This window comes from Malus domestica, chromosome 10 (genome assembly GCF_042453785.1).
Source record: "Malus domestica chromosome 10, GDT2T_hap1".
In the NCBI taxonomy this organism is placed as follows: domain Eukaryota; kingdom Viridiplantae; phylum Streptophyta; class Magnoliopsida; order Rosales; family Rosaceae; genus Malus; species Malus domestica.
The window spans coordinates 18,799,059-18,819,612 of NC_091670.1; the positions used below are offsets into that span (position 1 = coordinate 18,799,059).

At 39.9% G+C, this 20,554-nt stretch overlaps 2 protein-coding genes across 3 annotated transcripts; one reads left to right on the forward strand and one right to left on the reverse strand.

Annotated features, from left to right (window-relative positions):
* Positions 1 to 4,319: 4,319 nt before the first annotated feature.
* Positions 4,320 to 6,636, forward strand: LOC103430146 (protein SYM1-like). Of its 2 annotated transcripts, XR_011572021.1 has the most exons (5): positions 4,320 to 4,809; positions 4,913 to 5,144; positions 5,625 to 5,749; positions 5,980 to 6,432; positions 6,530 to 6,636. XR_011572021.1 is itself a non-coding variant. In XM_008368277.4 (4 exons), exons 1-4 carry the CDS (start codon positions 4,462 to 4,464, stop codon positions 6,067 to 6,069), a joined length of 795 nt encoding a protein of 264 aa, XP_008366499.1. In that variant the 5' UTR covers positions 4,320 to 4,461; the 3' UTR covers positions 6,070 to 6,636. The 2 variants fall into 2 exon arrangements, 1 of the variants encoding a protein (XP_008366499.1); XM_008368277.4 differs by having other exon boundaries at positions 5,980 to 6,636.
* On the reverse strand, positions 6,626 to 8,659 carry LOC103430147 (uncharacterized). The gene is made up of 2 exons (XM_008368278.4): positions 8,525 to 8,659; positions 6,626 to 8,150 (listed from the first exon to the last, which is right to left on the reverse strand). Exon 2 carries the CDS (start codon positions 8,008 to 8,010, stop codon positions 6,955 to 6,957), a length of 1,056 nt encoding a protein of 351 aa, XP_008366500.1. The 5' UTR covers positions 8,011 to 8,150; positions 8,525 to 8,659; the 3' UTR covers positions 6,626 to 6,954.
* Between the last annotated feature and the right edge of the window lie 11,895 nt (positions 8,660 to 20,554).

Sequence of the window (20,554 nt, forward strand, 5' to 3'; positions counted from 1 at the left end):
CATTCTTGGTGTGAAGACTTAGAGACATCAAGCTTTTGATGTTTTGAAGAACTAATCCTCAAATCCTCAAAGAAGAAAATGAGCACTAAAGGAGGAAAATCACAAGGAAGATCTAAGGAGCAAGGAGGTGACTTGAAGGCCCTCCACTTGGGTGAATCCCTTGTGTAATCAAGGATGAGCTTCAAGGGTAAAGAAACTCTAAATCTTACCTTCTCTTTAAATGATGTTAAAGAGTTTATTGGTTCACCATATACTAGGCTTTGAAAGTCATGGGTTTTATGAATTGTTTTTGAATGCATGCCTACTTTAATATGTTAATAGTTTGCATATGTATTGACACACCCCGTCCCGAAGAAGGGCATGCTGGCCGTCACGTGAGAGTGACGTAACCATTTACACAGTTCGGAAGCTTTAAAAATACAATTACTAAGATATAACACCCGAGGGTGAATCATACTTTTGTGAATTCTGTCAGAACACCGTTGGATTCCTCGTGGCCACCAAAGCTCAACTATTTAGAACCTGGAGAGGCGCAAAACAAAATTGAGTGGTTCAGTAAAACAAAGTTTTTCGAAAACATTTCATTTAAAACATTTCTAACCCCTCGCTGTAAAACCTGTATACTTTCCCAGAAAAGTAGTATATAAACATATATATATATATATATATATATATCATCAAAAGCTCAAATCACAATACTTCAACGCTTTTCAGGAAGAATATGCCATGCCATGTCATATGCCAAAATATAGTATGAATGCATCAATATAAATCAGGCGAAATAATAAATCAACCGGAGACCCTACAGTGGTCCTGTACGGCTGATTCTATAGCTCAATATCCCATCCAGCCGGAGTCACCAACTGTGACCTGTACGGCCTTGCCGGAGTCACCACTGTGACCTGTACGGCACTACACTGCACATAAGTCGGAACTACCTATAGTAGTCTGTACGACTAAGATGGTGAAATAATATGCTCTAGTGCTTCTCTCATCAATCATCTGTGCACATAATCTAAGGTCACCTACCAGTCGGAACCCCTCTAATGGTCTATACGACTGGCATGTCGGAACCACCTCTAGTGGTCTGTACGACTAGCATCTACTTGGATACAAGATGAGCGTGTGATGCAGGGTGAATAACATAAGCACTAACACCAAGGGTGCAAGTTATGAGCTCTCAACATAATTCACATCATCATTCATTCGCATAAACCATATAAACTCACCGGATACTCACCTGTGCGTCCACAACACCAATTCACATATATATATAAGCATCAATATCAATTCATATAATTTATGATATGCATCATGGCAATTGAAAACATACTTTCATATAAATTCGATTTCTGGGACAATTAATAGTATATAGGTAATACGAAAGACAAAAACTGCCCACTCACCTGAAATTCGCCCAACAACTCCGTAGCACCATACATCAAGGCGTCATGACGATCGCCGCCTAGAACAATAATCAAATCCAACCTTAGAAATCATATCGATAGAATTTATAACTTATATAAGACACGTCACTACGGAGTTTGATCTGGAAGGCCTGCAAATCAGATTTTAAATCCATAACTTCCAGAGGTCCACAATATACCTCTAGGACATCATCCTAAAATTTCATTACCATCCAACGGTCGGATCTCCGTCAATTGTCAAAACCAAGTGACGGTTAACATTCTATTTTATGAACTTACAACTCTAATTCCGAAAGATCCGTAAATCGGATTCCCGATCCGTAAGTTCCTAAAATCCTCAAATATTACGTATTACAACGTATCAAAGTTTGGTGACGATCCAACGGTCGGATCGTCAATTCACATTTTCACCTAACCACGAATCGTAACGAACTTAGGTTCAATTATTCAATTTACGTCCATCAATTATCAAAACTGAACCTAGAACCTTAAACACAAGCTAAGAATGACATTGGCGGGCCATTGGCCACGCGCCGCCGCACGGGCCGCCGCGGGTGGCGGTCGGCCGCCTCGGTTCGCCGGAAAATCTAACTATTTCCAAAAATTCTCAAAAAAATACAGAATTGAAGGTATCGAAGAGTAGAACAAACTTTATACCTGTGGCCAATGCCAATGTGGCCTGGAAACACTTCAATTTCATCAAACCCGTACGAAACCCTAGAAATGGGTGATCTTCAATTCGACTTCAATCCAACTCCGCCGCTCCAACCAACGATTGGGCATTGTTCTAGGCCTCAAGGGGAGGGTATGAGTAGTGTCAATTGGAAGAAATTGCTTCAGAATTGGCGGATTCCACCGTGGGTGCCCTCGGGCTCGACGTGAACTTTTGTCATGAAATCACGACCAATGACCCTCAAACTCGGATGGAAATGGAAGCTGGGATGATGCCATGATGATACCAAGTGAAAACTGAGTAAAACTCGCCTGAAATGGCCAAATTTGGCCGGACTTCCCTCCGGGTCGCGTGGGTTGGGTGCGCGGGTCGCCAGGACCCGACCGATCCCCTCCTTTCCTTTCTTCCTCCTTTCCCTCCTGTTCTCTTCCTGATTCGTCACTCATCTTTCTCTCTCTCCTTCCCATTCGGCTTCATCTCTCTGTTTCCAGATTGGGCAGCCTTGCCCAATCCCGATTTTTCTCTGTTTCTTCCTCCCTTCCCCGACAGCTTCCCATACATACACACACAAAACCTTTCGCTCATCCCAACCATCCATTTCATTCATCATTAAATCTGGGCCGTCCATTTTCATAAAAGAATTTCTATATTTTACTAAAATTATAATTCCTTAAAATCCCAATTTCAAACGTTAATAACTTTTTCGATAAAACTTCAAATCACGAACCGTCTACGCCCACGCGTCCGTAGTGCTGAATACTACGAGGATATGTCAAGAAAAGAAAAAAAAATTCTTAGATGGCACGACACAACGATAACCTCGAATAATGCACGTGCCTCAAAGGGCATTTTTGTAAAATCCTTTATTAAAACTTTAAAAATTCTTAAAATTAGGGACGGACTGTCACATGTATTCAAATGTTCTTACTTGTTCTTAGCTAGGACAAAATTTTTCCTTCACCTTGGGTATTAATAACATCATTAATTATTTGAATAATAAAATATTTTTATTTTTAAATATATTCTTTTAGTGTTAAAAATGTTACAATTAGTATATTTATATTTATGGCTAAATTTTTTATCATATATTTTTATTTTTAGTTTGTTCCTATTTTTAATTTACAAATATTTTTTAATTTGTACCAATTTTCTTTTCATTTTTAATTTGTACCCATATATTAGTTTCTTTTTGTGCCCATATTTTTTAAAGTTTTATTTGTGTTTGTACCCATGTGTATACCGTCACGTGACATTGCATATTTAATCAATGATAGAAAAATTACATATGGTATATTTATGTTTTATGCCTAAACTTTGTATCATATATTTATATTTTTAGTTTGTACCCACTTTTAATTTGCAACATGTTTTTTAAAATTTGTAGTATTTTCTTTTTAGTTTTATTTTGTACCCATGTATTAATTTCTTTTAGGGCCTATATTTTTTAAAAATTCATTTGTACTCATAAGTTTTTAATCTTTTATATGTACCCTAATTTATTTGTAATGTACCCATTCTTCTTTATTAATGTACCACTTTGTTATATGTGAAATGTACCAATTTTTTTGTAAAATGTACCAATTTTTTTAACACTATGGATACATTCTTTTTCCATTTATTATTTCTTATTTTTACGTAGTTTTTATCCATTTATTCAATCAAAATGTTTGAATTCTTTTATTGTAACCGTTTCTAATAGTATTATAATGAGGGATTTTAAATTTATAGGATTATAAATCTTATAAAATATCAAACAATTAATGTCAAAACTATAAAAATAAAAATATTAATAGTAATACAATGAGGTGTACAAAGTCAATGGACTTTGATCAAACTTTGAATATCATTAAGGTTTTAATAAAAAAATATTAATGATTAAGGACCGTATCTAAAGTATCCCTATATAAAACCCTTGATGCTAGACATTCTGATAGACAAACGAAGCAGCTTATAGAAAGAAGCTGCTACAAGCTACTAAAGTGACTGAAATGAAAATAGGCAGATGTTCAAGGGCATCACTGCAAGTGTAAAGGCAACGGGTAGAATTGCCCGCACGTGGCATGAAATAGAAGGACGTGTCGGCAAGTCCAGGGAACACCTGACTTTCTGGAAATTGATCCAATTACATTTTGGTGTTAGGGAAAGGGAACAGCCCTTCAACAACGTCGGTCACGTGTATGACGTATGCGAGTGCGACTCTCTTCACCGACTCTCTGCTTTTCTGGGAAATGATAAACTCGCTTTAACGTTTCTCCACGTGTTTCTCTCAGCTCTCCCCCTTTTGTTCAAAACTTAAAACTTAAAACCCCCACGTCACAGCCTCACAGTCTCCGCGACCAAAGAAACCCACCAACCGCCATCATGACGGCCGCTTTCCGCCGGAGCACCAACCTCACTCGCCTGTTACACAAGAACTCCATCACCGACCCGATCGCGCCCCGGAGACTGCTCCAAACCCAAACCCAAACCCAGACCCCCTCCAAAGCCTACCTCCGCTTCCCTCAAGTCTTCCGCAAAGCCAGAGACTACGACCTCTCCCCCTCCGTCTTCTCCTCCGCCTTCTCCTCCTCCAAGTCCTCCGTCGAAGCGCCGTCGGCTTCCAAGTTGGGGTTCGTGGGATGGTACCTGGGTATGATCCAGAGCCGCCCCATTTTGACCAAGAGTGTGACCGCGGCGCTTATTTACACCGCCGCCGATTTGTCCTCCCAGGTGGGTCGAATTGTAATTATATCGTCACTTTTGGGCATTTTGTAGTTACCCACTTGGTCAGTTTGGCTCTGGTTGTATCTAACCAAGTAATGATCTTTATCAGACATTAGCAAAATCATCCTTATCAGAATCTTATGATCTTGTAAGGACAGCGCGCATGGCTGGCTACGGGATGCTGGTTTTGGGTCCGTCGCTGCATTTCTGGTTCAATCTCATGTCGAAAGCTTTGCCGAAACGAGATATGTTTTCGACAATGAAGAAAATGGCAATGGGGCAGCTGCTTTACGGACCTACAATGACGTCTGTTTTCTTCTCCTTGAATGCATGTCTACAAGGTGTGCATAAAGTTCCTTTCTTAATGACACATTTTTTTGTGATGAGTGATGCTTGTATGTTCGATTTTGTGGAAATTTTGTATTTTGCAATGTTTAGGAAAGTTGTGGAATTCCCTATGCACATTTTGAAGGTTCAGGGGTTGAATTAGGCGGAAATTAGGCTGGTTTGTCAATGACTGTGAATTAGGCTGGTTTATCACTTTGACGAATTGTTCATCATAGGAATAGGATGCTGCTACCGAAAGTAGCCAAGTTTTGTGAATATGTTATACAATTCCAGTTGTAGTTCACCACAAAATATGGTCTAGATGTTTGTAGGCAAGACTTGGATGCATAATGAATAAAACCTGTACTGCTGCGTAAGAAATTTACCCGTTGTAAACTTTAAAAAATAGAGTGAAATTGTGTCTGCAGAGAGATGTGTGGATACCATGATTAATTTCATATGGTCTAAGTAGTTACCATGATTGCCAATTCCAGGTGAAAATGGTGAAGAAATTGTTGCCCGCCTACAGCGAGACTTGTTCCCTACATTGTTAAATGGTGTTATGTACTGGCCAATATGTGATTTTATCACATTCCGATTCATTCCTGTCCATTTACAGGTATGTGGAAGGCTCTCTTTTAGCTTGGTTTTTCTCAGTTTTATTTTGGATTTTGGAATTACGTGAAATTGGGATTGCTTGGGCTGCTGAGTTTTTACAAAACACGGGTTAAGAGCCTAAAGTTTGGCTCTTGACAAGCGTAGGAAGTTTCCGACTTGATCAGTTCACCTGCACATTTCTCACGCTCTGGAAACTAACTTGGTTGTTTTTGATGCTCTCATTTTGAACAGCCATTAGTGAGCAACGGATTTTCGTATCTGTGGACCATTTACATGACGTACACGGCAGGCTTGGAGAAAGCTGGCACAAGGACGTCCTAGCTGATTGACTCTAGGCGCCTATTCTTTTTACTAGTCTCATCTTCAAGATTTAGACATGTCTCAACTACCCTGCTTGGAAGTTGCTTGTCTCAACTACCCTGCTTGGAAGTTGCTTGTGATGAACCTTCTGGACGCCTGAGCAGAAATGCGAGCACGACATCCACAGCCGGACTATGGTTGAAGGCTTGAAGCACAGGCTATGAATCTCGCTCTCATTGCGATTCATTGGTAATTACATTCGGATCGTGTCTTTTCACCATTCGTGTAAAAGTATTTATGCTGTTGGGTCAAGTTTGAGGGTTTTGTATAAAGCAATAGGTTGATGTTGTTGAAGACACCGCAAGTATCAGTTGGAGTGTCCACGTAAAAATCTTTACAACAATTACAAGAGTAAAACGCCAACAATGAAATCGCTGACATTTGAGAAAATATGTCAGCTGAGAGGAGTAACGCCAAGCAGCAATGGAAATGGTCACTGTCCAACTGCAATAATTTGAACACTGGATATTGCATTTTTCGCATGACTTGGTAACAATAAACGGGCGAGCAGAAACAATTTCCGTTGAAGGATGGTGCGAAGAATTCTTCACACTTTCCATGTCTTGCTTGTATTGAAAAGTTTACATACTATCGTATTAACATGCCCCCTCCCCCATAACCCCATAACAATTATCAAGCCTATATCGAAACGCAACATAAAGCAAAACTTCTCACATAATCTACGACTTATTCCCTATCGCAATGCTTCAAAACTCCGTAAACAGGCAAAGGCTTAAGAGTTGATCATGTTAAAGAATTGACTCAAAACACTCTACTGTGAGTAAGTGAGGGTGCAATTTCATGTCTCGTGATCTCATCAATTGTTGATTATGTATAAGGTTCTGCTCACTCTTCAGATGCTCGCAAGACAATCTTCTCGAGCTGTATGGGCCAATCTACGCCAAGCATTTGGGGATTTAGCTCCACTGATGCACAAAAATCTGACATGGTTGCATAAGTAGATTTTGTTTCTCTTTGCATATGTCTTCCACGCAACATCCCATTTGAACCATCGTTGTACGGATATGAACCACTCACTTGTTTTAAGTGATCACTGCCATGCCTTGTCCCGCCTAGCCGAATACAAGGTTCCATTAACCTCTTCAGATAAGCATCCAATCCATTATTCAAGAGGTTAACACAGTCTATAGAGACATTAATACCCTCCTTCTCCAACTTCCGCTCCAAACGATTTCTTAAGGATCTCGTATCAGGTAGCTCACCACTGTTTTGACAGGTCACAGGGTGGTAAGCACCACTTACTGATACATTAGGAAGAGATTTACGCGATCCACCCAAATATATACCGAGTGGAGCAGTTACTGGGCTTCTACTTTGAATAGCTGGGCTTCCTGCATCCTGTTCAACCTCTTCTCCATCTTCTACAGAGGCAACTTCAACAGGCGGCCTGCTTCCAAAAGAAAGCAATTCAGTAGCACTTTGCTGCTCTTGTGCTTTTGAAAAATGTTGGGACTTTCCATTTGGCCCCAAAGGACTTGGGCGGTCCTGAAACTTGCGTTCTCGATTAACTGGAGACAGGATCCTGTCAGGGGATGGAGAAACTGCATCTGCATTAATCGAGTGAAGCGCATCCTTCTGATAACCATTTGCTACTTTAACATTAAGGGTGCATCCCCTTTTCCGAACACCGGTCAAGGGCGGATGTTTTGCAAGGCAGGCGTTCTTGAGGATGGATTTAATAAGCCCGTTATGAAGATTGACATTTTCCCTCCCAATAATCCGATTGCAAAACTTGTCGAATTCGCACTTGCTAATCTTTGAACTAAACAATCTTCTGATCAGATCAAAGTATTTGTCAGCTCTCTGATGCCCAATCTTTCGCACAATTAGCGCTTTCAGCTCCAAAGTGTCGATACGAGAAAAGCTCTGATTGAGCACCATTTTCCCCCAACTCCACTTCCCAAAATTCACCAAAACCAGATCCTCATCGAAGCCTCGAATTCTCCAGCAAAACCCAGATCACAGAAGACATGATCTTCAATCCAAAACCTAAAACCCTAATTTTCAGACAATGCTTTCACCTGTATGTTCACCAAAATTACAGCAACAGAAGTAAATTTCTCAATTTCTCAATCCAAACGAACGAGGGTAGTCAAAGTTTGCTCAAATTACTAAAATTAGAAAGACAGAAATCATTGGGAACTAAACGTTGACCATATCAAGAGCTCACCGACACAGAGATCAAAATATCTTTCCTGCAATTCAAAAAGTAGAAGGAAAGAGTAGCGGAAGCAAAAAACGCAAAAATATTTGACAGATTTCAGCAACAATTTACAGAAATGAAAGAAATCCAGTTGAGATTTGGGCGCGAATTGAAAACCCAACAAGCAAATTGACCAAAGAACGATGAGAGAGAGAGAGAGAGAGAGAGAGAGAGAGATAGAGAGAGAGGCACCTGAGGCGAAGGTGGCCGAGGTTAGATTGACCCCCTTGAGAGTTGTAGTGTGTTTTTTCCTCTCTTTTTTTGGTGCTTTTGGTTTGTGTGTTTAATTTGAGAGATATTTCTGTTTTTTTTATTTTTTATTTTTTTTATTTTTTTTTATTTTTTTTGTGGGGAGAACTATTTCTGTTCTTGTTATAACAAGGACAGACCAAACAGGGCTAACAAGTGAAGGGCTTTTGTGCGCTTTCAGAACCTTCTTCTCTGAAATGCACGTGCCTCTTTGTGAGTTTGGGAAACTCGGGTGTGAAGACTTGTTAAGGGCCTGTTTGATTGCGTTCATTTTTTGATTTGGTAATAAGTTGCCAACCGGCTCGCCGACAGCAGCGGCTCGTCCACTGGCGACCAACCGGGGCATGGCGGCGGTGACCGTCCACACAGCGGCGCGTGGGAACCACATACCTACTTTAAGGTTATTCAACGTTTCGAATCACGTGATGCGCTCTATTTAAACAAATTTGAGATTGTTTATCACGTTTGAATTAAAAAGCTTTAAAATTTACTTAGATGAGTACTAAAGGAATCTTTTTCACGTGTAAGCTTGAGTAACTTAGATACAAAGCAAGACGTCTCTTGAAGAGACACACTCAAAATTTATGTGAGCGGATCCCTTCTAACTATTTTTCATTAAATTTTTTTATAAAACTTAATTGTTTTAATGTAGTCATGGATGAGGCTAAGATAGTGAATGGTTAGTGATGGGTACATATTTTCATATATTTTAATCATATATTTCCTTTGGATTTTGTGTATATAAATGAGTTAAATGCACTAATTTATATTGTTTTAATTTATAGGCATTCAATACGGGAGGTACGTGAAAAAGAAGTGAAAAATGAGCTTTTTGAGTGTCTAGAGTAATTCCAATGGAGCAAGAGGCTAATTAACTGAACCGAGGCATATGCGTTACAACAAGAAGATGAGACTGCAACGGTTTTGGAAATCAAATGGACATGGGAGTGCTATTCAATGGAATTTAGGAGAGAACTTAATAATTAGTTTTATTATTTCCGTTTATTTTTTATTATTTCCATTAGGATTAGTAATTAGTATGCTTTTAATTACCTTTAGGCGCTTGTTTGCCGTTTATTTTATATAAGGAGATCCTTCTTCTTATGATATGGGGGGTCAACCACAAAAACAAAACCAAAAATCATCTATTGTACATAGGAGGTTGCGACAAGGAAGGCCAAGAGGAAGAGCTACTTTGGAGTTTTTCTTTTCTAGGGCTACGATATAGCCCTAGTCATGATTACTTAATTGCCTTGTGGCATTGTTATTATCATGATTTTCTTCTTCATTGAGTATCTTTTGCTATTTGTATTGCGCTTGATTTTTATTTAGATGCTTGATCACCATCTAGGTTTAAATTAGGTTGATTTGATGCAAGTTAGAGTATATGCCCTATTTAACTTGGGTTTAGCTTCTGGCAATTGATACCATAACCACCTATTTGTAGATGCCATACAATTAGGGTTTGTGTGATTTTCCAACGAATTCCATAGAGCTTAATGGGTTCTTACTTGTTTAAATCCATCTAGATGCCATAGAGGGTTAACATAGTAAGGATACTTTTGATGTAACCAGATGCCATGGCCGTCGAATAATTTAGGGAAAATCGATCATCAGTATTGGGGAACTACTTGAGCATAGCATATTAAGGGAATTAAGTAGAATTGGTTACAGTGAATTCGGATGCCCTAGGTTTTATTTTCTTATGTTTTTAATTTTATTATTTCATGCATTTTATTTTCAAGTCATATTTCATTTTTAGTTTAATTCAAAATTTCGCTCTTTTCCATTAAAGCTTCTCAATTACAATTTGTTTCAATTTAGTTAGTAAGATTTTTAGAATCAATTTGATCTCTGTGGGACGATATCCATGCTTATATGCTATACTCTCATTTGATTCGTATACTTGTGAGCACAAAAATTTGAGAGTTAATGAGCCTAATTTCGGTTATCTAATTTTCGCAACAAGTTTCTGGCGCCGTTGCCGGGGATCGAATTTGATTCTATTCCTTACTTAATTGGATTGTTACATTTTCGTAGTTGGTTTAGCTTTAGTGTTTATTTTTAGTTTTTTTTTCAATAAAAAAAATTATTCTCCTAATTCTCTTGTTAGCTTACCCATTGTTTTATTGTTTTTGCAGAAAAATGGAGCCACTTTACCTTGTTGCCAATACAAAATTCAAGTTTGGGGGTGGATTGCCTTCTACATCTTTGCTTGCCCGTCTCCTTGAAACCCGGGAAGTTTCTTTGTCTAAGAGCTTTATTGATTAATTTTTCTTTATGTATTGTCTATTTTCTTTACTCTTCTCTTCATTTTTTTCAGTCTTGTTCATTTTTTTTTGTAGAAAATTAAAATAAATAAATACATAAAAAAATTATAAATTTCTGAAAAATCCAAAAATATTTTCTTTTTCTTTGTGTCTTGTTATTTTTGGCTACTTTCCAATTCATTGATAAGATTTGGTCTTTATTTTCTCTTAACTTTCAAGAAATTTATGCTTGGCATTAGTTCTTTACATTATCTTTGTTTAAACTATATTTTTTTTTATGATCATGACTTGGAAAAACAAATGCACATAGCCTTGTTGGTGTGAAACTAGAGTCTATGCTTCTCGATCTTCTTCACTGCACTTTCGTACTTTACTTGGATTGCGTCAAGCCTAGTCTTCAAATCCACGATCTCTTGGCGAGCAGTCTCAAGCTGCAGAGAAGTGGGCGCAGGGATATTTTAAAATTGTGAAATATTACCGTTGTGCCACGTGGCACAATCTGGAGTGTTACAATTCAAAATTTTTAAAATCTAATGGCAAAGATTAATTAGGTGAATAAAAATTTAAAAACAATGTAAAAAATTATTAAAAATCCGGAAAAATATTTTGAAAATTAAAAAAAAATACTTTTCTATAAATACCTTCTCATTATCTTATACCCTACACCACAATTCATATTTTCTCAACTACTTTCAACCACATTCCTATCTTTCTCTCAAAGTTTCAATCCAATTTTTTCCAACAAAATGACTACTAATGCAAGTACGAATTGGATGCTTCTTGAAGATGTTGCGTTGTGTAGTAGCTGGACTGAAGTTACTCATAATTCGCTTACGGGTAATGAGATGCAGTTGCGAGAAATGTGGAGTCTTATTCATACCAATTGTCTTGAGAAAATGGGTGGGAAAAAAACCAAAGAATCGATGTCCAGTCGTTGGAAAATACTTAGCCAATCGTTTAGTATGTGGAGAGACGCCTTGGCACAAGCTAGTGGTAATATTTGAATTGGGGAAAATTTAGCGGATCAGGTAACAATATATTATTTATTTGTTTGTATTATTTATTTGTTACCTACTTTGATTATAATTATTTGTTTGTATTATTTATTTGTTACCTGACACACCCCGACCTAGATCGAGGCATGCTGACCGTCACGTGAGGGTGGCGTAGCCATGTGCGCAGTGCGGAAGAATAACGATATAAAGAAATGCGAATAAATAAAAACCAAACTGACTAAAACACTAGAAAGGATAAGGTAAATGACGAGAATAAGAATGACTACACATAAGCAGAGCGTAGGTATCCTAAGTGCAGTTCAGCAGGACAAATACTAATTATACAATACCAAAGATGATCCTACAATGGTGATAATCTGTCAGAACCACCGATGATTCCTCGTAAGCCACCAACAAGCACTCCTACCTAAAACCTGGACGCCCGCAAAATAGAAAGTGTGAGTTGGTGAAAACAAAGCTTTTCAAAACCATTTCACTTATCAAAAGTAGTAACCCCTCACCGTAAAACCTATATAATTCCCAGAAAATATCATACATGTTTATATCTCAAAACCAAATTCAAAATAAAAATTCCACAAATATACCATGTCAAATCTTAGCAAGAAATAAGTAAGTCAGGTGAAATAAATCAATATGAAATAGTATGGAAGTCGGAGTCACATAACGTCACCTGTACGGCTGAGTCTATAGCTCCTCAACTAGTTCTCTGCACACAAGTCGGAACCACCTAATGTGGTATGTACGACAGGCTGGGTGTAAATAAATATGCTCAAGTGCTACGGTCATGTGAAGGCTGTGCGAAGTATCGCAAGTCACCTACGAGTTGGAACCACCTAATGTGGTTTGGACGACAGGCTGGGGTGAGCGTGTGGTGCGGGAGGTGAACGATCAGGTGAAGGCTAAGCCCTGTCCTCGGGCGGAGCACTAACACCAGGGTGCAGGACAATGAGCTATAAATACATCTCAACACAATCATACTCACTACCATCAATATACTCACCTGAAGCTTACCTGAGCGTCCGTAGCATCAAGCAACAATATACATATATAACCATACTAATGCATAATCAAACATAGAGCATTTGACATGGCATTTCAAAATATCAAATAATTTAATTAAGTTTTCTGGGAAAAATACCAAGTGTATATTTATTGAAAACGAAAAGCCCACTCACTGATATGTAGAAGGGTCGTAACCCTCAAGCCTTGCTTGACTGCGCTCTTCCTTTGGATAGGTCTCACCTATATGCGAAACAACTATTTAAACGTTATTTTTTAAGCACATAAACAAAATTAGGTAATAATTTCTCATACATCGCTCAATTGGGGTGTTTGAATATACCAACATGGACTACTCAACCCCATAAACATCCCCATATTTTTAGAAAATTTTTTCGATCACCCACGCGCCGGCCAATGCATGGCCAGACATGCCGCCATGCGCATGCACGTGCCTGGCACACCAAATGGAATTCCTCACTAGGCATATTCTCTTAATCTTCAATCCACAGTAAAATCTCATAAAACTCCTGGTAAATAGCACAAGGAGTCGTGGTCGCCATAGAACGTCATTTCTTCTTAGTACCCAACCTGAAACGACGAAGCATCTCAATCGGATTAGCAGCAACCTCCGGGTGATAACGAGACAAATCAGTAAACCTCTTGTAGTACTCATTAGCTGTCATTTTTCCCTGTTTAAAATGCATGAATTCTTGCTTCTTGCGATCTATATATTTTGGAGGAATGAATCTCTTCTGAAATAACTGCTTAAAAATTTCCTAATCAGCAGCTTCCTCTAGTGATAACTGATAAGACTCTTGTCTCCACCAGGATGCAGGCTGCTCACTGCTGATTCGTGGTTGCTCCCAATTCTCAACTGCTGCCACTTTTTTAGGATCCACCAGAATACCTTGAGCTGATATAACATGTCCCAAAAATGCTACTTGATCTAGCCAAAATTGGCATTTGCTAAACTGAGCATACAACTGGTGTTCCCTCAATTTCTTCAACACCAAAGTGAGATGTCGAACATGCTAGGATTTAGAATTAGAGTACACCAGAATATCATCAATGAAAACAATGACAGACCTGTCTAAATATTACTAGAATACTCGATTAATCAAATCCATAAAAGCTGCAGGTGCATTAGTCAACCCGAATGGCATCACAAGAAACTCATAATGACCATATCGAGTCTTAAAAGCTGTCTTAGGGACATCCTCACTTCTGATCTTCAATTGATAATAACCAGACCTCAAATCAATCTTAGAAAACATACAGGCGCCCCGAAGCTGATCAAATAAATCATCTATACGCGGCAATGGATAACGGTTTTTAATTGTTACCCGATTTAATTGTCTATAAGCAAACATAGCCTCAAAGTCCCGTCTTTCTTCTTCACAAATAAAACTGGAGCTCCCTAGGGTGAAGTACCAGGCTGAATAAAATCCTTATCAACTAATTCCTGCAATTGGATTTTTAATTCCTTCAATTCAATATGAGCCATTCGATAAGGAGTTAAAGATATAGGATCAGTACCTGGAAGCAAATCAATAATGAACTCCACATTTTGGTCTAGCGGCAATCCAGGTAAATCATCAGGGAATACATCAGGAAAATACCTGACCACACGAACATTCTCCACACTATTAGGAGTATTATCATTCAACACTACATGAGCCAAATATCCTTGACAACCTTTCTCTAACAACTTTTTAGCTCTTATGGCAGAACTAACACCATGTCTCACCCCACTACACTCGCCCATAGATGAAACTTAAGGCAATCTAGGACGATAGAAAATAACTGACTTCCTGTAGCAATCTATATTGGCACGATTATAATGCAACCAATCTGTGCCCCAAATAACATCAAAATCAACAATATCTAACGGGATGAGATTAGCTGGCATAACTACATTATCCACTAACACGGGACATCCTGAATATACACAACTAACATAACATCTTTCCCCTCTAGGCATCGCAAACTCTAAATCATACCCAAGAAGTGTAGGATGAGGTTGGGTCGTCTGAGCGAACATATGAGAAATAATATAATGCGTAGCATCATAATCAATTAATACTCTAGCAAAATGACCAAGAATATTCAACGTACCCATGATCAAATCAGGATTATTTTGAGCATCCTGCAGTGTTATGTGATGAATACATCCCTGAGCTTGTTGTCGTCCTCCACGACTTCTGCTAGTCTGCCCACTACGACCTTGCACATTACGCCCCTGGCCTGGCTGATTAGACTGCCTCGATGATTATGCACTACTAGAAGTAACCTCCACGTGCTGGGATTATCCTCCAAGGTACCATTGTGATCCATTAGTTGAATACGGCGGATACGACGTATAACCTCCAAGATACTGAGGGTAACCATTCTGCTGATATGAGTCATGCAGATATTGATACTGCCATGCAGAATAAGGAGCTACATCGCCTTGATAATGATAAGCACCTCCGCGACCTGTCTGACCATAACTACAAGATCCTTGAACTTGCTGGCTCGGCACTGGTAGTGGCAAAGAAGGCTGCTAGGGCCTATGCTGATTCTGAGGACAATGCATAGCCTGATGCCCCAATTGACCATAGGTAAAACATTTTCTAATACCCTGTCTGCACTCCCCAAAATGTCGACTATTACATCTACGACAAAACGGACTACCAGAACCACCAAAATCTCTATGCCTCTGAAAATGAGGACCTCCAGAAAATCTACCACCACTCATTTGCCTAGTGGAACTCATACCCCAGCTAAAAGAACTAGAACTAGCGCCACTCCTCTTAAAACTTTGAGTCTTACAAGGTCCCTAAGATGATTGACCCTTACCTTGATCATCTTTCTTCTTCTGGTTGTCTTATTTCTCCTCGCTCTCACTAGGCATATTCTCTTAATCTTCAATCCGCAGTAAAATCTCATAAAACTCCTGGTAAATAGCACAAGGAGTCATGGTCGCCATAGAACGTCATTTCTTCTTAGTACCCAACCTGAAACGACGAAGCATCTCAACCGGATTAGCAGCAACCTCCGGGTGATAACGAGACAAATCAGTAAACCTATTGTAGTACTCATTAGCTGTCATCTTTCCCTGTTTAAAGTGCGTGAATTCTTGCTTCTTGCGATCTATATATTCTGGAGGAATGAATCTCTTCTGAAATAACTGCTTAAAAATTTCCTAATCAGCAGCTTCCTCTAGTGATAACTGATAAGACTCTTGTCTCCACCAGGATGCAGGCTGCTCACTGCTGATTCGTGGTTGCTCCTAATTCTCAATTGCTGCCACTTTTTTAGGATCCACCAGAATACCTTGAGCTGATATAACATGTCCCAAAAATGCTACTTGATCTAGCCAAAATTGGCATTTGCTAAACTGAGCATACAACTGGTGTTCCCTCAATTTCTTCAACACCAAAGTGAGATGTCGAACATGCTATGATTTAGAATTAGAGTACACCAGAATATCATCAATGAAAACAATGACAGACCTGTCTAAATATTACTAGAATACTCGATTAATCAAATCCATAAAAGCTGCATGTGCATTAGTCAACCCGAATGGCATCACAAGAAACTCATAATGACCATATCGAGTCTTAAAAGCTGTCTTAGGGACATCCTCACTTCTGATCTTCAATTGATAATAACCAGACCTCAAATCAATCTTAGAAAACATACAGGCGCCCCGAAGCTGATCAAATAAATCATCTATACGCGGCAATGGATAACGGTTTTTAATTGTTACCCGATTCAATTGTCTATAAGCAAACATAGCCTCAAAGTCCCGTCTTTCTTCTTCACAAATAAAACTGGAGCTCCCTAGGGTGAAGTACCAGGCTGAATAAAATCCTTATCAACTAATTCCTGCAATTGGATTTTTAATTCCTTCAATTCAGTATGAGCCATTCGATAAGGAGTTAAAGATATAGGATCAGTACCTGGAAGCAAATCAATAATGAACTCCACATTTTGGTCTAGCGGCAATCCAGGTAAATCATCAGGGAATACATCAGGAAAATACCTGACCACACGAACATTCTCCACACTATTAGGAGTATTATCATTCAACACTACATGAGCCAAATATCCCTGACAACCTTTCTCTAACAACTTTTTAGCTCTTATGGCAGAACTAACACCATGTCTCACCCCACTACACTCGCCCATAGATGTAACTTAAGGCAATCTAGGACGATAAAAAGTAACTGACTTCCCGTAGCAATCTATATTGGCACGATTATAATGTAACCAATCTATGCCCAAAATAACATCAAAATCAACAATATCTAACGGGATGAGATTAGCTGGCATAACTACATCATCCACTATCACGGGACATCCTGAATATACACAACTAACATAACATCTCTCCCCTCTAGGCATCGCAAACTCTAAATCGTACCCAAAAGGTGTAAGATGAGGTTGGGTCGTCTGAGCGAACATATGAGAAATAACATAATGCGTAGCACCATAATCAATTAATACTCTAGCAAAATGACCAAGAATATTCAACGTACCCATGATCAAATCAGGATTATTTTGAGCATCCTACAGTGTTATGTGGTGAATACATCCCTGAGCTTGTTGTCGTCCTCCACGACTTCTGCTAGTTTGCCCACTACGACCTTGCACATTACGCCTCTGGCCTGGCTGATTAGACTGCGTCGATGATCCTGCACTACTAGAAGCAACCTCCACGTGCTGGGATTATCCTCCAGGGTACCATTGTGATCCATCAGCTGAATATGGCGGATACGACGTATAACCTCCAAGATATTGAGGGTAACCACTCTGCTGATATAAATCCATATGAAATAGTATATAAGCCGGAGTCACAAAATGTGACCTGTACGACTAAGTCTATAGCTCTTCAACTAGTTCTCTGCACACAAGTCAGAACCACCTAATGTGGTCTGTATGACAGGTTGGGTGTAAATAAATACACTCAAGTGCTACGGTCATGTGAAGGCTGTGCAAAGTATCGCAAGTCACCTACGAGTCGGAACCACCTAATGTGGTATGTACGATAGGCTAGCACCTGCCTTGGATCCAAGGTAAGCGTGTGATGTGGGAGGTGAACAATCACGTGAAGGCTAGGCCCTGTCCTCGGGCGAAGCACTAACACCGAAGTGCAGGACAATGAGCTATAAATACATCTCAACACGATCATACTCACTACCATCAATATACTCACTTGAAGCTTACCTAAGCGTTCGCAACGTTAAGCAAGATGAGAGAAAATCGGTTACGGTGGTTTGGACATGTGCAAAGAAGGCCTACTGACGTTCCGATTAGAAGATGCGACTATGGGACAGAGGTTCAGGGCCGAAGGGGCAGAGGAAGACCTAGGAAAACTTTGGAAGAGACCCTAAGAAAAGACTTAGAGTACTTGGATCTAACGGAGGACATGACACAGGACAGAACACAATGGCGTTCTAAGATTCATATAGCCGATCCCACTCAGTGACTTGGATTTTCCAAGTCTCCAACCGAGAAGTTTTCCGCACTCGGGAAATTAAGGGAACACTACCTCAACCTATATGCTCCACTCACAAAGCTTCAACATACAAGCTTCAACAAAAGAAAATTCAAAGAACTTAGCGAAGAAGGCTTTGGTGTATTTAACACAATACGTTGAAATGAAGGAAAGCTTATTTATTGATATCCCCGATAAGTTACAAATATGTACATATACTTGAGTCAAAATAAACAAACAAGAGGGAGCCTTCACAAAGGTTGCTTAGGAGAAGTCTCAGCAGTCGGTAGAGCCCCAGAAAGAGAAGGCACCGGAGGGGGATCATTCGGAGCCTCAGTATTGGACAAAACCCTAGAAGGAGGAGGCATCAGAGATTGATCATTTGGAGCTTCATTACGCGGTACAGCCCCAGAAGACGAAGGCAATAAATGCCTTTGGAACAAACCCACAAATCTCTGATGATCAAGTAAAACCTGACCATCAGATTCCTTCATCTGGTCAAGCTTCCTCTTCATGTTTGTAGCATAGTCATGTGCGAGCCGGTGCAACTGTTTATTCTCATGCTTGAGCCCTCTAATCTCCTGTTTGAGACTCATCACTTCAGCCGCCAATGATTCAACTTGGCGGGTTCGAGCAAATAGGCGTTGGGCCATATTAGACACAGAACCTGCACACTGAACACTGAGAGCCAGAGAATCCTTAACAGACAACTCATCAGACCGTTTGGAAAGTAGTCTGTTATCTTTGGGAGTGAAAAGGTTCCTGGCCACTACCGCAGCGGTCATATCATTCTTCATCACGGAATCCCCAACGGTAAGAGGACCAGTAGGGGAGACGAAGGATGGGCGCCATATGTTGTCTGGAGAAGGCGGGGCTGCCTCTTCAACAAGGTTCAAGTCAAAACGACGGTCGGAGGGGCCAGACATTTTCAAAGGTGTTGAAGAGAGAAGAGGTCGGACAAATCAAGATCTTAGAAGTGCAAGAATGGAGCTTCTACTGGTGGATATTCAAGTGTGCTTTGGAACTTAATGTCAGCCCCTATAAAAATCTGCACTCGACGAAGCTTCAGAAATCGAAGAGGCGCCTGCTCAGAAATCGAAGAGGCGTTTGCTTTCTCAAAAGCTGGGCTGCTCAGAGATTCTCAAAAGCTGGGCTGCTCAAAGACCACAAAGGCCGATCTCAGAAATCGAAGAGGCTTGCTTTCTCAAAAGCTGGGCTGCTCAGAGACCACGAGGGCCGATTTCAGAAATCGAAGAGGCACCTACTTTTCCAGCCTTGTCAGCACCTGTCACACGCACACTCAGCTTTGCGGAAATTATGGGCATTCTGTCGAAGATTTCTGGCGAAGTAGAAAGCACATGAATCGTACTGTTCAATCACCCACTTCCCACACGCAACAGTAGCTCATGGGTACCACAGATAACTTTGCCAAAGTTCTCTGAAAAAGTTGAGACACGTGAAGCTTGCAGCTCCCACTACATCGCTCTGACCAAGAAGGGTAAAAGAATTGCAAAGAAACAACACTAACAAAGTTTAGACACATAAATTTTGAAGGTCTAGCTACCATATTATTACCCACAAGGGTAAAGGAACAGTACCACTGCTGGATAATTGGAAAGTCCCGGTGTGTCAACCTCTGTGCTTCGTGGCAAGGTAGACTAGCAAACATGCCCAACCTTTACTCACATTCGAGAAAACACTCCTAACAAGATTGCTTGCTCCAAAATCGAAGAGGCACCGCCCTCCGAATCTCGAGAGCCAGACTCTCAACATGATTACTTTCTCAAAAATCGAAGAGAGGGTAAAGGAACAGTACCACTGCTGGATAATTGGAAAGTCCCTGTGTGTCAACCTCTGTGCTTCGTGGCAAGGTAGACTAGCAAACATGCCCAACCTTTACTCTCATTCGAGAAAACACTCCCAACAAGATTGCTTGCTCCAAAATCGAAGAGGCACCGCTCTCCGAATCTCGAGAGCCAGACTCCCAACATGATTACTTTCTCAAAAATTGAAGAGACATCGCTCTCCGAATCTCGAGAGCCAGACCCCCAGCAGGATTGCTTTCTCAAAAATCGAAGAGGCATCGTTCTCCGAATCTCGAGAGCCAGACCCCCGACAGGTCTGTAATCTTCACACGCAACATCAGCTTTCCAGATACCACAAACCACTTTTTCAAAGTGCTCTGACAGAGTTAAAACATGTG